Source organism: Rhinolophus sinicus, chromosome 17 (genome assembly GCF_057876585.1).
Source record: "Rhinolophus sinicus isolate RSI-liver-muscle chromosome 17, RSI-T2T, whole genome shotgun sequence".
In the NCBI taxonomy this organism is placed as follows: Eukaryota; Metazoa; Chordata; class Mammalia; order Chiroptera; family Rhinolophidae; genus Rhinolophus; species Rhinolophus sinicus.
In genome coordinates, this window is record NC_142517.1 from 3,739,960 (window position 1) to 3,753,811 (window position 13,852).

Here is a 13,852-nt window from a genome sequence, read left to right on the forward strand (position 1 = left end):
TGCACCAGGGGCCCCTCTTGGCACTGTGCCTTCTGTGGGTTTGGACAGATGTACAGTGATGTGCCCACCATCATAGCATCGCACGGAGTAGTTTCACTGCCCTAAACATCCTCTGTGCTCCCCCTACTCACCCCTGCATCCCCCAGCCCCTGCCCACCCCTGCCACCTTTTCAGTGGTGGCACAGGTGCTCTCCAGAGGGGTTCTCGGGGCTCTAGAACCCAGAGAGGGGGTTGGTTACCACCCCTGACACCTGCCCCTGCAGAGAGGGCCAGAGGGCTTCCCAGTAAGGGGCAGACACAGAGAGCGGAGCTGGGGGGACACCCTCACCTCCCTTAGTGGTTTGCAGCCTCCAAAGGCAGGAGCACTGAGTTCTGGGGGAGGGAGCAGTCCACTCTGCAGGGGGGAACCCTTCGGGTGGACAACGGCAGAATGGTGTCCCACTCCTGGGGTTATTGATGGTTGTAGTCAGGAAAGTTATACTCTGAACTGCTAAAGAAAAAAGAAAATCACTGCAACAGACACTAAACCACGCACCAGCAACACGGGAGAAATCGCAAAACTGGGCATGTTGTGGAAGTCATTCAACTGATCAACAGTTTATTTAATGGAATAAAATGAAAACGTAGGTAGAAGAGAGGAACTTGGAAAAGAAATATCGCCAAGGCCACAACTGGGGAAGAAGTTTTTAGTACGGTGTCTATTTTTTGACATATGTTCCAAGTTTTCCAGGCGAGCAGCTGCAGGTGGCATCGTCTGGAGGGATATTCACACTCTCTCAAATTCCCCCCGTCCCTGGCCCCACCATCCCCCTCCCCTCCCCTAGAGCTGGGCCCCAGGGAGGCATGACAACCTGGGCACTCAGTGCCCAGGTGGGCAGGAAATAGGACATGACAATTCAGAAATGCACCAGTGACAGTGGCAGTGGCAGCAGAGGCAAAGGGACCCAGGACAGTCACAGGATGGGGGCGGGGGTGTCAGAGGCGCTTCATATCCCCAGGCAGGATTTCTGGACAAGCCTGCCCAGAAGTGTCCCTGGGGCTTCACCCACTACAGGGAATTAAGATCAACAATGCTGTGAAAATGTAGTCATTTCAGCCAGAGTAAAAAGGGAAGGAAAAAAAGGAAAGGAAAATATCCAGCCCCGCTCCACCTATAAATACAGGAGTATTTACGGGTACCAAAGAGTTTAGAATCTAAAGGGAACTATATAGTTGTGTCCTGAGGCTACCATACAAAGCACCAGAAACTGAGTGACTCAAACAACACAAATGTCTTCTCTGGGAACAGTTTTTAAGGTCAGAAGTCCAAGATCAAGGTGTTGCAGGGCGGGGCTGGCTCTGAGGGCCCCAGGGGAGCGCCCCTCGCAGGCCTCGCCCCAGCTTCTGGTGGGTGCTGGCCATCTTTGGGCTCCTTGGCTTGTATCACCCTGACCTCTGCCTTGACCTTCACGTGGCCTCTCCAGGGATGCGTGTCTGCGTCCAAATGTCCCCTTTATCTAAGGACACCAGTCTTGTAGGCTTAGAGCCCCCTACTCCAACTTCTTACAACTGCAATGACCTTATTTCCAACTAAGGTCACGTGCTAGGTGCTGGGGTTAGGACTCAACTTACGGATTTTGGGGGGACAGAATGCAACTGAGCCAAGATCCCATGCAGTGGTCTGCAGATGCCTCTGCAGGGCAGAGCCCCGAATCCCTGAGGGACCATTGCCAAAAGCAAGGGAACAGCAGGCGCCAGTTCCTCTGTGGCCCAGGCACTGCCTGGCTGTGGATAGTTACTGCATTCCTGGCTCTGCAAATATTTACCCCTCCTGTGGGAGGCCAGTCACCCCATCCACAGCCACATTATTGACTTGTCCCCAGCTGGACCTGGGCAATCGGAATCCAGGAGGGGGGTGGGACTCACACCGTGTCCTGGCAGGAACGCTGGGGACAGATGGATTTCTGCTCTCTCTGGCTTCTATGCCTGCTAGGGACCCAACTCGCCTGGCTCCCAGTGCCGGGGGCCGAGGCACAGCGGCCCTGTGCCCACAGATAACTGGAAGGAGAAATCAGTGCTGCTGGGAGTCCCTGCTGTCTGGGTGATCTGATACTCCCTTCTCCTCACCCCACTAAACAGGCCACTGGAGTGAAAGCCCTGCAGGAAGGCAGAGGCTGTGTCTGGTTCACTAACTGCACCCCTGGTGGCAGACAGCAGCAGGCACCCAGATTTGTCACGAAAGAGTAAGTTCAGGGACCCACAGGAAGTTTAAGGGCTCCACTGGGGTTGACCGAGGAAGCTGTAGTTGCCCAGCTCTGTGGCGGTGGCTCATTTTCCTAGGAGACGACTATCTGAAATGAGGGTATGCTCCGTGCTAAAGAAAGCAAGCTTTGTTCTCTGCAGCGCTATCTGGGCTACAATGTCAAACTTAGATAGGCTCGTAAAAGCGCTCCACACCTGGTCACCCTCTCCTTTCCGGGTTAACCCCCCTTATTCTCTTTAACAAAGTCCATTCGTTTCAGTCTTCCTGCTCATTAATAGCTTCACTATGTAAATACTGGCATAGAAGCACTGTGTGCCAAGATTTCATGCAACTAGCAATATTGTCCAGTTGACACCAAACCCCCCAAATTAAATATTAACTGTTGGATAAGATGCATGGGTCGTCCCATGATGCATTTGTTTATAGAAACACTACCTTTATTAAAGCCACAAAACGTCAGCTTGCTTCTCTGGGTACGCAGCCCTCTATCTGTATCTCTGCAGGCCACCCCGAGTACCTGTTCTTCGAGTTATCGGAGTGGTTGATCTGTGTCAAGGAAAGAAAGGAAATTTACTTGTTAATAAGTATTTCATGTGTCTGCTATGAGCGAAGTCCTGTAAAAGAATCAGTTCCTAGAAGGGAATTTGCTCCATCCCACATTGGGTGCTTGATTTCCTCTCAACATGCTTCTTAATAGTATTTGAACGTGCTGTTAATGCAGCTCCAGAACTTTCTGCACTGATGTAAATGTTCTGTGACCGACACTGTCCAATAGAGTCGCCACTAGTTACGTTAGGCTATCAAATACTTGAAATGTACCTGGTGCGACGGATGCACTGGATTTTCAATTCCATTTCATTTTAATAAATTCAAATGCAAATGCAAATTTGGCTCGGAGCTGCTGCACTGGACAACACAGTTCCAACGTGCAGTTTTCAATTCTTTGGGAGCAGGACTATTTTTTTAGGGTACCTAGGATTCCTAGCTCAGCACCTGTGGGTTCATATGGACACGGGCTTTAGTCCTTTGTATTCTCAATCTTTCTCAGATAATGGAACACCTTAACTCAATGCTTACAAAGAACAATATGCATTCTAAACCTTGGAATTCTAGTTATATATCCTTGTTAATGCAACAGCTTTGAGATATAATTTGCATACTACAAAATTCACCCTAAGTGTACAGAGTTTAATGGTTTTCAGTATATTCACAGAGCTCTACACCCATCACAGTCAATTTTAGGACGTTTTCATCACCTGAACAAGAAACCACGTATCTATACACAGTCAGCCCCCATCCCCCACAGCCCTAGGCATCCGCTAATCTACTTCCTGTCTCTACGGATTTTGTCTATTCTGGAAATTTCATGTAAAATGAAATGTGGCCTTTTGTGTTTGGTTTTCTCCACTTAGCATGTTTGCATCCCCATAGTGTGTATCAGAACTGCATTTCTTTCTATGGCTGAATAATATTCTAGTGTATGGCTATGCCCTATTTTATTTATACATTTTTTAATCCATTAATAAAACCTTTTATCCATTAACAGCCACTTTTTGGATAATGCTGTTCTGCAGCATGTACATGTTTTTGTGTGAACGTGTTCTCATTCTCTAGGGCACATACTTGCAAGTGGAATCGTTAGGTCACAGGGTAACTGCACGCCTAACTCTTTGAGGAACTGCCACAATGTTTCCCAAAGCAGCTGTATCATTACACTTCCTGCAGCAATGTATGAAGGTTCTAAATTCCCCACACCCTTGTCAACACTTCCAGCGATGTCTTTTTTTTATTGTAGCCATCCTAGTGAGGGTGAGGTGTTATCTCGTTGTGGCTTTTATTGGCATTTTCCTGGTGGCTCCTGATGGCTGTGTTTTCGTGTGCTTGCTGGCATCTGTATGTCTTCTTGAGAGATATGTTTATTGAGACACTTTGCCCACTTTAAAATTGGGTTATTTGTTTTTTCATCACTTTTGTGGTGGTATCCTTTGATGCACATACATTTTAAATTATAATGAAATACAATTTATCTATTTTTTCTTTTGCTGTTTGTGCTTTTAGTGTCATATCGAAGAAACCACTGCCTAATCCAAGGTCATGGAGATTTATGGCTAAGTTTTCTTCTAAGAGTTGAATGGCTCTACCTCCTTCATTTAGCTGTTTGACCCATTTTGACTTATTCTCTACATATGGCGTGAGGTAGGGGTCCAAATTCATTCTTTTGCATGTGGGTATCCAGTTGTCTCAGTGCCACTTATTGAAAAGACCATGCGTTCCAGCATTAAGTGGTTTTGACACCCTTGTCGAAAATCAATTGATCCAAAAAGTGTGTTCTTACTTCTGGACTCTCGATTCTAGCCCATCGGTCTCTGTGGCTAACTTATGCCAGAGCTGCACCATCTTGATCACTGTCGCTTTGTAGTGAGTTTTGAAATTGGAAAGTGCAAGTCCTCCAGCTTCATTCTTCTTTTTCAAGATTATTTTGGCTATTCTGGGTCCCTTGAATTTCCATACAGATTTTAGGATCAGCTTGTCAATTTCTATAAAAAAGCCAGCGGGGATGTTTAAGGGGGAATTTGGATGTGCACATGGGATGGGGCTGCCATTTTCTCGTAAGACTCAAAGCAATGGGTCCACCCTCCCTGTGCATCAGAATATCCTGGCCAGGCCCCACCCTCTGAACTTCTAGTTCAGCTGGCCTGTATAAGGCCTGGGCGTCCATGTGTTTAAGGAGACTCAGGCTGGGAAGGACAGGTGGGTGGACTGGGGAGAAAGACCAGAGGAAGCTCCGGAAAGGACCAGTTGCTCTGAATTATGGGACTCTCTGCTCAGTCAGCCCCTTGCTAGGCCCTGAGTTCCTTGTTGCTCCCACTTAATCCCCTTTGGCTCTAATAGGATAGATACTGTCTTTATCCCTTTCTCACAGGGGATGATTCTGAGGCACAGAGAGGTTAAGTAACTTGCCTAAGACCACACAGCTAGGTGGACAAAGCTTGAAGATCATACAAAGGGTGGAGGAGACAGTGACCCTGTATTACCACAGGAGTCAGCCTGAGGAAAGCCAAGGACAAATGGGACACGTAGCCACGTCACAACTGCTAGGCCCTGAAGCATTACCTAGCTTTCATGTCACTGCACAGACCAGGAAACCGAAGCCCAGTGAGGGGAGGTTTCACCTCAGGATCACACATGGCCCCTGCCAACCTGACGCTGGACGTCAAGCCCCCTCTGGCAGCTGTGCCTGGCTCACCTGGCTCCCACAGGTGCAGGCAGCGGGGGCTCAGGGCACCGCACAGAGCCCAGGGAGTGCCTTACTCATTAGGACAAGTCTGTGCGGTCTCAGCTGGACACTGGGTGTCCAGACCCGATCATCAGTAATGAGAGGGCTGGACAGGTGCCCCAGGTAAATGCTCCTGACATGCTCTGCAAGACTGGCTTCCTGGCTATGGCAGAACATGGGAGTTACAAGGAGAAAACATGCTTTTAGATGCATGCTAAATAACCATGACTTCCGAGGCTCTGGAGGAAGAGCAGCTCTAGGGCTTTCTCGGGGTGTTTGTAACGCGTTATCTGGTTAGGTGGCTGCACTGAAGTGTCACTCATCCACTCCATTCTCCCCCACCTGCCAACAAAGAGAGGCCTAGCCGCCGTGCTGCTTCTGTCTTCCTTCCCAGACCCATCCCTGTGCCAGACGTGCAATGAGGGGACGGGGACCAAACGTCCTAGCCTGAAGTCAGAAGTAACCAGTGGCGTGCCCTGGAGACATTCAGACCTGTGCCCTGGAGACATTCAGACCTCTGCCCTCTCTGTTTCTAGCTTGTGGAAAGAAGGCCCTTCTCCCAGAAGAGTCACAGGTCTTGGCACACAGCCAGGTCCCTCCTCCCTCAGCACTGGTTCCGGGAGAGCCACACCCTCAGACAGGGGCCCTGCCACTATCCCAGAGGCGTCAGCTGGTAAATCCCATGACATTTTGCCAACGCTCAGCTGGAACTCTCATAGGCGACTAGTACATGAGAACCTCATTATTTTGCTGTTTACTTTTCTTGGATAAAAGGAAGGACTTCATGGGAGGGGCTTCAAATCAATCATGCAAGTTATGGCAATAGCAACAATGAAAGCTACACTTCTCCAGTGTTTGTCTGGTGCCCGCCCTGTTTTAAGTACTTCACATGGACAGGCTTGGTCATCTTCCAGACCACCTCCATGGTCAGTACTGTCACTGTCCCCTGACAGAGGCAAAGGACAGAGACGGGGCCCACAGTGTCGGCGCAGCATGATGGAAGATCGATACCAACAGCCTGTGCAGAATTTTCTACGTCTAACATCTAAAGCAATTTGAGAATTGAAACTTCAGTCAAGTGCCTTTCTAATGCTGATGTAATGGGAAAGGTTTCTGAACCTCTTGTAATGGACTGTTTACTTATAATAATTTATCAAGTGCCTACTGAGTGGAAGGTGTGGCTTTTCCAGATTTAGGAATGAGGAAACGCAGGCACAGAACCCTGAGTGGGGACGTGAACAGTCAGCCCCAGGGGCCGTCACCCCAGGACCCCGAGTGGCATGCACTTTATGCAGGAATGTATTGCAGACAGGAAGATGTAACCTACCCGCAGCTAGTCAAATCACAGCTCGTATTATACTAACCATTTGTGGCAAGGGACATTTAAAAACCACTCAGCTTTTGATGAGTTTGCACGGTGACAGATGGTTCCTAGACTTGTCATGGCGATCACATTGTGAGGTATATAAATGCTGAATCACTATATTGTACACATGAAACCAGTACAATAGTGCATGTCAATGGTACTTGAAAAAAAAACAACTACAACCACTCACCTTTTCTCTCTGAATTCCTGCAGGAAGTTCAAAGCCTTTTGCTGCAAGAAACACCCAGCTCGACCTGAATTTCATGTTCCTGATTTCTTTACTCCCAAGTGCTGCTATGGCTTTCTTGGCGGCGGCGTTCAGCCTGGGGGGCAAAGGGGAGAGAGTCTGAATGTCTCGTGGGGAGATTCCAGTGTTGGTCCTAAGACAGAGATTTCTAAAGCGACTCATCTCCTGGGGTATACACAGAAGGCAAAAGGCACTCAAGACGTTCATGGGTCACGAGTCTGTCGAATATGTCAGATTTCTAGTTAAGCATGTGACAACGCCCAGGACTCTCTAGGACTCATTTTGGGCACAGCGTTGTAACTCCCAGCTCTGAAAAGCCCTTGTGTCTTTGGGTTCAATCACACCCTCCACACTCAGCCAAAGTGCTTTCCGGTCCTTGATGACTCTCCTGTCTACTGACCACAAAATGAGGCGGCAGACGTTGCGGAAAGATGAAATAAAAAACCGTTCCTTTCATATTCAGAAAAGTCAGTATCAAAAAAGAAAAACAATCTAAAACACTACTCTCATTGTAAAAGGGGGCAACTTAGAGTAAGGTAAGGAAGGAGGGAAGAAAGGGAAAGGAACAGAGGAACAAGTTCAGATTTTCCAACACGAGTTATATCGGAGTCTTTTCCCAGGGAGCATCAAAGAACTTCAGTCTAGTAAGAAACTCTATTAAAAATAAAATCTGAGGGGTGGCCAGGTGGCTCAGGTGGTTGGAGCGATGTGCTCCTAGCAAGGACATCAGTTCGATTCCTACATGGGCCAGTGAGCTGCGCCCTCTACAGCTAAGATTGTGAACAACAGTTCGACCTGGAGCAGGGCTGCTTGTGAGCCTCTGGCGTGGGCTGCGGTGAGCAGCCTACTGACGGCCAGCGATCAGCTGGGCAAGCGCAAGGCTCATAACACCAGCATGGGCCGGGGAGCTGTGTCCTACACAACTAGACTGAGAAACAACGGCTTGAACCGGAGGGGCGGGGGACATCTGAGGTTAATCAAACAAATCAGTAGCCCCATCTCGGAAATTCACAGTAATGCAAATGAGTATTTCAAGGTTCGTGGTCATATGGCAGTGAACACGCCTGTTTACTTAGAAGAGCACAGGTGGGGGAACCCAGCTAGATCAGCTGCTCCCCAGGGAACGCACTGCGCGGGCGGGCGGGCGTCCTGTTTTGGCTCCTCGTACAGAGGCATTTTCTCAGTTTGAGGTGCAGCTCTTCTGGCCATGCTGTTCTAATTATGGTCAGTGGAGGCTCTGTCTTGCTACCTGCACGTACCCCTTAACTTCTAGTACTTATGTGCTCCACTGGCTGGCCATGTTTTCAGAAACACAGTCTGTTTTGTCATGAGCTCCATTCCTTTTCCTTAAAGAAGCATCTCGCTCCTTGGAGTTTGTGCTTTCCTAGAGGGTGCACTGAGGGGCTCTGATGAGGCCTGGCGTTCTGCACCCCGCTGCCTCCTCCTCCCCACCCCCACTGCTGTGAGAAAGCCGCACATGCTCACCTGCTGCTGCCATCATCGTGGGTCACCATGAAGAGCAGGGACTTCGCAGGCGCGCCCTCAATGAACCTTGTCATCGGTCCAGAGTTATCTGCCGGGTCAATGCAAACCAGTTTTAGGATCTCTGTTAACTGAGACTCTTGCCTTCCATGCGGTGCTTCCTCTGCCCTCAGCGTCTGTGTCCACTCCAAGTCCCATGCAAATGGCCCTCCAGCTCTTTACTAGGAAACGGCTGCTGGGCTTCCATGGTGGGACCCTCTGAAATGAGCAGCTCGCTCAGATCATCAAGATTCTGTCGATCAAACTCGAAACCAGCAACAAGTTTGGCAGCCCACGTGGAGCATTGTCTGCAATTCCTAAGAACGCCCAGCCCACACACGAGCACCCCAGGTCATGAGCATCCCAGATCAGAGCAGCCCCAGGCCCTGACGCGTAGGGCAGATGTGAGGAACACAGACAAATGCAGACCAGACTGGGCAGGGGCACGGCTCTGCTAAGTGACCTCTCTACGCCTTACAGGAGAAAAGAGGAAAGTGCCTTTCAAACCCCATTACCTGCCACTTGGGCTTGTTCTGTATAGTTATGCTTAAATGAACTGAAGAGAAAAAAGGCGTAGTTCCTCTGCAGATTCACCTGGGCATTTCTTTTTATACTTCCCTATTATCTTCATAGAGACTTGTTTTTAATAACTCTCAGTGTAAAATAGAAACAAAAGGGGCTGGCATATCCTGACCGATAATGGTAGTCAAGACCCAGTGCTGAGAATGGAGAAACTGTTGGTGGCAAGTGGGCACTGCGGGACCAGGAATGGGTGGGCCAAGCCCAGCGGGGACCAGGCACAAGACGGTGATTGTGACCATATTCAGGGCTAGATGCTGACTGCATGATTTTACATACATTCAATTTTAAAAACATTTTTTCTTTCCCCTTATCCAATGAAGGAACAGAGGGAAAAGATCCAGGACAAGTGTGATCAGAGAAAAGGGATTTTCTAGATAATGCCTTCAAACTTCATTACATGAATTCTGTTAGAGACAACGAGGATTTATGGATGAAACTTCTAGAATACTCACATGAGCTTCTGGCAGTTTTCTTAGTAGACAAAATAAGAATGTGTGACATTTTTGTTTGTGCTTTTCAAAAAAAATCTTAATTTATGTTTATAATTCATTTAAATTTTAAGAGGAAAAGAGTTTTTCTTACCACCGCCATACATATCAAAATACTGTGTTGCTATCACTTTCCCAGTTGTATCTGAAAATAAAAGGAACAGTTTTTAAAAGAAACTTCATCGGGATTCAGGGTGCATGTGTGGCTCCACAGTTCTCAAAACGGGGTATTTCTTCTCTGTCTCTTTCCAGAAAGCATGGCCGCTGTGATGACCCAGCCGGAAGAAAGGGTTGCCTTCCCCGGACGGATGTTATCAGTGTGGGGGCAGAGAGAAAGGCCTCTTCAGCTGCCCTAGAACTTCCTTCCTGTCTGTGTCCCGTGAGATTTGATTCTGTCATACCTGCCTCTTCCCACAGACACTAGAGCCCCAGCTCAGCCTTTTCTACTTTGTACTTGAGGTTTCCCCGTCAGATTATCCTGTGGGGCACATTTTATCTTGGGTTCTGCAGCCCCACCTATGTCCCTGGACTATGCTCTCAGCTTGCTTACATGATACTGTATGAAACCCCTTTTTCCAACCTGCTACAGTTCTTATTGTCAGGGCAATCATGACAGAACGTTTTTCCAAGGCCTAAGAAGAGGCCAGATTTTGTTCCCTGCCCTCCCCTCACTCCCACCCAAGGACCTTGTCACCTTCTGTTTCACAGAGGTGGCAACTGGCTAGTGGTGTCACCCTTTGCTAGACCACCAGGAAGTGGAGAGCAAATGTGGTGCTCAACTTGAGGACAGTCTATGGCTCTAGCTCTGCTCTTTTGGTTTTAACCTTGCCTTCTGCCGGTCCTTTGTTTTTTTAAGTCTATTTATATTTGGTTTCAGTTTCTTAATTTTTTTTTATTTTAAGAACCACAAATAATCTGTAAAGTGAGAGGCATTGTAAAAATAAATAAATATTTACTTTTAAAACACATTAAAATATAAATCTAGACTAGGTCATGAGCAAAAATCACCGAAAACCCAAGGTATCTTTGAAAATCATTTCACAGAGCTTGTAGAGAAGTTTTAAAGAAAACATTTAATAACTTACAATTGACAATGGCAATATTTATTCCTCTCCCAACATTTCCGGTCTTTTCTCCTATGAGCCTGAAATGTAAATAAACATTAGTCAAAGAAGGCCCTTCTTTCAGCAACAGGTAACCCTCCCTGCTCCATCAGATCTTCTCTTGGCAGAATCACTGCCCCATCCATTGTCACTTACCATTCCCTCGCAGATATGCACTGGCCTGACCCAAATCCCTTGAATGTCACCTCCACATTCACGCCACACACATCTATTCCTAAATTTCTATAAACTTGGTCCCTCAGGGAATCTGGAAACTGCATTTAATCTTATAATTTAGGCAAACGGTCAAGGAGAGGAAAATCTAAGATTTGTTTAGCACAAGCGCTTTACAAATATGTTTTCACTGAATCCTCCACCGCCTCGTAAGCATTCATTTTTCTGTTTTATGCATATGAAGGAGAGGTGGAGCAGGAAGAGATGGATCCAACCCAAGTCTGGCATCAACAGCTGCACATTCTCTCCCCCTCAGTGTATGAACGGAGATTTTGCTTGATACTTGAAGATCCTTTTCTCTGACCCCAGAATATAACCCAGTTTATTTCCTTAAATAAGCCCCTATATTACTTCACTTAATTTTCACTTTTAAATTGGAGAATATGAAATGTCAACTTCAAGGGAATCCTGTCCTAAAACCAGGAAGAAGGCTGACTTTCCTAGAGATAGTAATTATTTCTGACGATCTTGGGAATTTTGTGTATGTGTGCACACAAGTCAAGTTGTAGAATCAATGATATGTTAGTTTCATGAAAAGAATTTGGAATAGTGAGTATGGCACTGGAACACTCTGCTCTTGGCAAGTTTACCTAAACTGCCTTGAAGCCTTCTAGGCTAAGTCCTTTTTGGAGGAGCAGCATTTGGACAATTTTAGAGAATATTCCATACGAACTGGAAAAGAAGCAAAAAGCAACTACCATGTATGATAATGGAAAGTTGAGTAATCTGAACCTATTCTCTCATAAAGAAAAATAAACCAAAAAAAAGGGGGGGGGGACTTAAAAAAAAATCTGCTTCAATATATTAGAGACCTAATAAGGCAGTAAAGAATTCCCAGGGCAAGATTTATGAGAAGACTAAATTTCAAGGTGCTGAGTCCAGCATTTAAGGCTATTTATATCCTACAAGCATTTGATGATTCTAGAAAAAGTGCCCAAGAACATAAGTAGCGCTTCTGACAACCATGTGAAGCTAGGGGGACAAAAGTTGGAAACCAGGGCTTACCCTATTAAATTCCCCACATCTTATTTGGGTTGGAATAAAAAAGGGTTGCATCTTAAAAGTGAGAGTGAACCATAAATAAATCAGAAGCAATATAATTGCAGCCCAGTTTTAAGTCAACTAGGTGGCCCAGAAAAATCTCAGTCTTTAACATTTATTCAGATCATTCTATTCTGCTAATGGTTCCAGGTCCCTGACTGTAAACAAAAATCCTCAGAAAAAGAATATAATATCATCTACTGTCTTAATTAAAACAAAAACAAAAACAACAAATAACAAAAAACCTCTTGAATGATGCACCGTCTAGCACACTATCAAATATGTGCATAAGGAAAGAAGCCAACATAAACAAGAGCCAATGGAACCAGAAGAAAACAACAGATAATAGTGAGCACTCTCACAAGGGCTCCAAATAATAGAATTATCCAATAGACTTTAAAATAACTATCCTTAATATGTTCAAGAAGGTGGCAAATAAAATTGAAAATTTCAGAACTGGAAACTACAAAAAATGATATGAAGATTAGAAAAAGAACCAAACGAGGTTCTAAAACTAAAATAATAACTAAAGTCAATAGTTAAGAACTGGTTTAACAGCAGATTAGACACAGCAGAAGAGAGAATTAAAGAACTTGAAAGCAGTTCAGAGGAAAATAGCTCTGTCCACATGAAGGACAGAGAGATATAAAATGGAAAATACAAAATAGACTGCAGGCTATAGAGAATATAATAATAAAATCTAGCACATTTCATTAAGAGTCTCAGAAGAACAGGAGAAAATGAAGGGGGTAGAAAATGCAATGATAGAGAATTTGTTAAATGTGATAAAAGACTTCAAAACTTACATATTTAAGAAGTTCAAAAAAACCCCAATAAGATAAAGCAACAATAACAGACACAGTAGGGTACAAGTGTTGAAGACCAAAGATAAGGAAAAAGTCTTAATGGCAATCAGAGAGGAGAAAAAAGGCAGTTACTTTCACAGTATAAGCAATTAGACTGTTAGCTGACTTCTCAAGAGAAACAATGGAATCCAGGAGACAATGGAATGGTATCTTGAATGGGTTGAAAGAAAATCATAAGCAACACAACCTGGAAGAATATCTTTCAGCAATGAAGATGAAATAAAGACATTTCAGAGAAACATAAACTGAGAGAATTCACCACCAGCAGACAATACAGAAGCTTTTGTTCTGTAGCTTTTGCTGTACAAACTTTATAAGTATTAGCTGTTATTGAGTCTCGAGAGTCCCTGTAGAGTATCACTGAAGTTGAGAGCAGTTGTGGGATGCCCTCAAAAGAATACCCAACGAAAATATATGCATATGTGCAGCAAGAGGCATGAACATTATTTGTAATAGCTCCAAACTAGAAATGATCCAAATGTCATTCAATAGTAGAATGGATAAACAAATTGTAGTATATTCATGAAACGCAGTATTACAGAGCAATACAAGTCAATGAACACTAGCTCTACTCATCATCAAGGATAATTCTCACAGATATAATTTTGAGCAAAAGAAGTTAGACACAAGAATATATGGTCTATTATTCCATTTACATAAAGTTCAAAATAGATAACATTAAAGAATAGTGTTCTGCAATGTATGTTTAGGCCATAAAACTATCAAGAAAAGCAAGGAAATAATCACCATAAAAGATGGAATAGACATTACCATTGGGCAGTAAGGAAAGGGGGGCTGCATTTCGGAAGAGGTACACAGAGGGTGTGTGGTGTGCTATTTCTTAGTCTGGATGGTGGTTACACAAGTGTTCACTTTATTATAATT

General features: G+C 45.4%; 1 protein-coding gene across 1 annotated transcript in view; it reads right to left on the minus strand.

The window, feature by feature from the left end:
* Positions 1-560: 560 nt before the first annotated feature.
* The window catches only part of FAM3B (FAM3 metabolism regulating signaling molecule B), a 29,228-nt gene continuing 15,936 nt past the window's right edge, over positions 561-13,852 (minus strand). Inside the window, exons 4-8 of the mRNA XM_019745760.3 lie at positions 10,809-10,867; positions 9,818-9,868; positions 8,618-8,705; positions 7,076-7,208; positions 561-2,788 (exon numbers count right to left, since the gene is read on the minus strand). Coding sequence (XP_019601319.3) covers positions 2,699-2,788; positions 7,076-7,208; positions 8,618-8,705; positions 9,818-9,868; positions 10,809-10,867 — 421 coding nt within the window. The 3' untranslated portion in view covers positions 561-2,698. The remainder of the gene's footprint in view (positions 2,789-7,075; positions 7,209-8,617; positions 8,706-9,817; positions 9,869-10,808; positions 10,868-13,852) is intronic.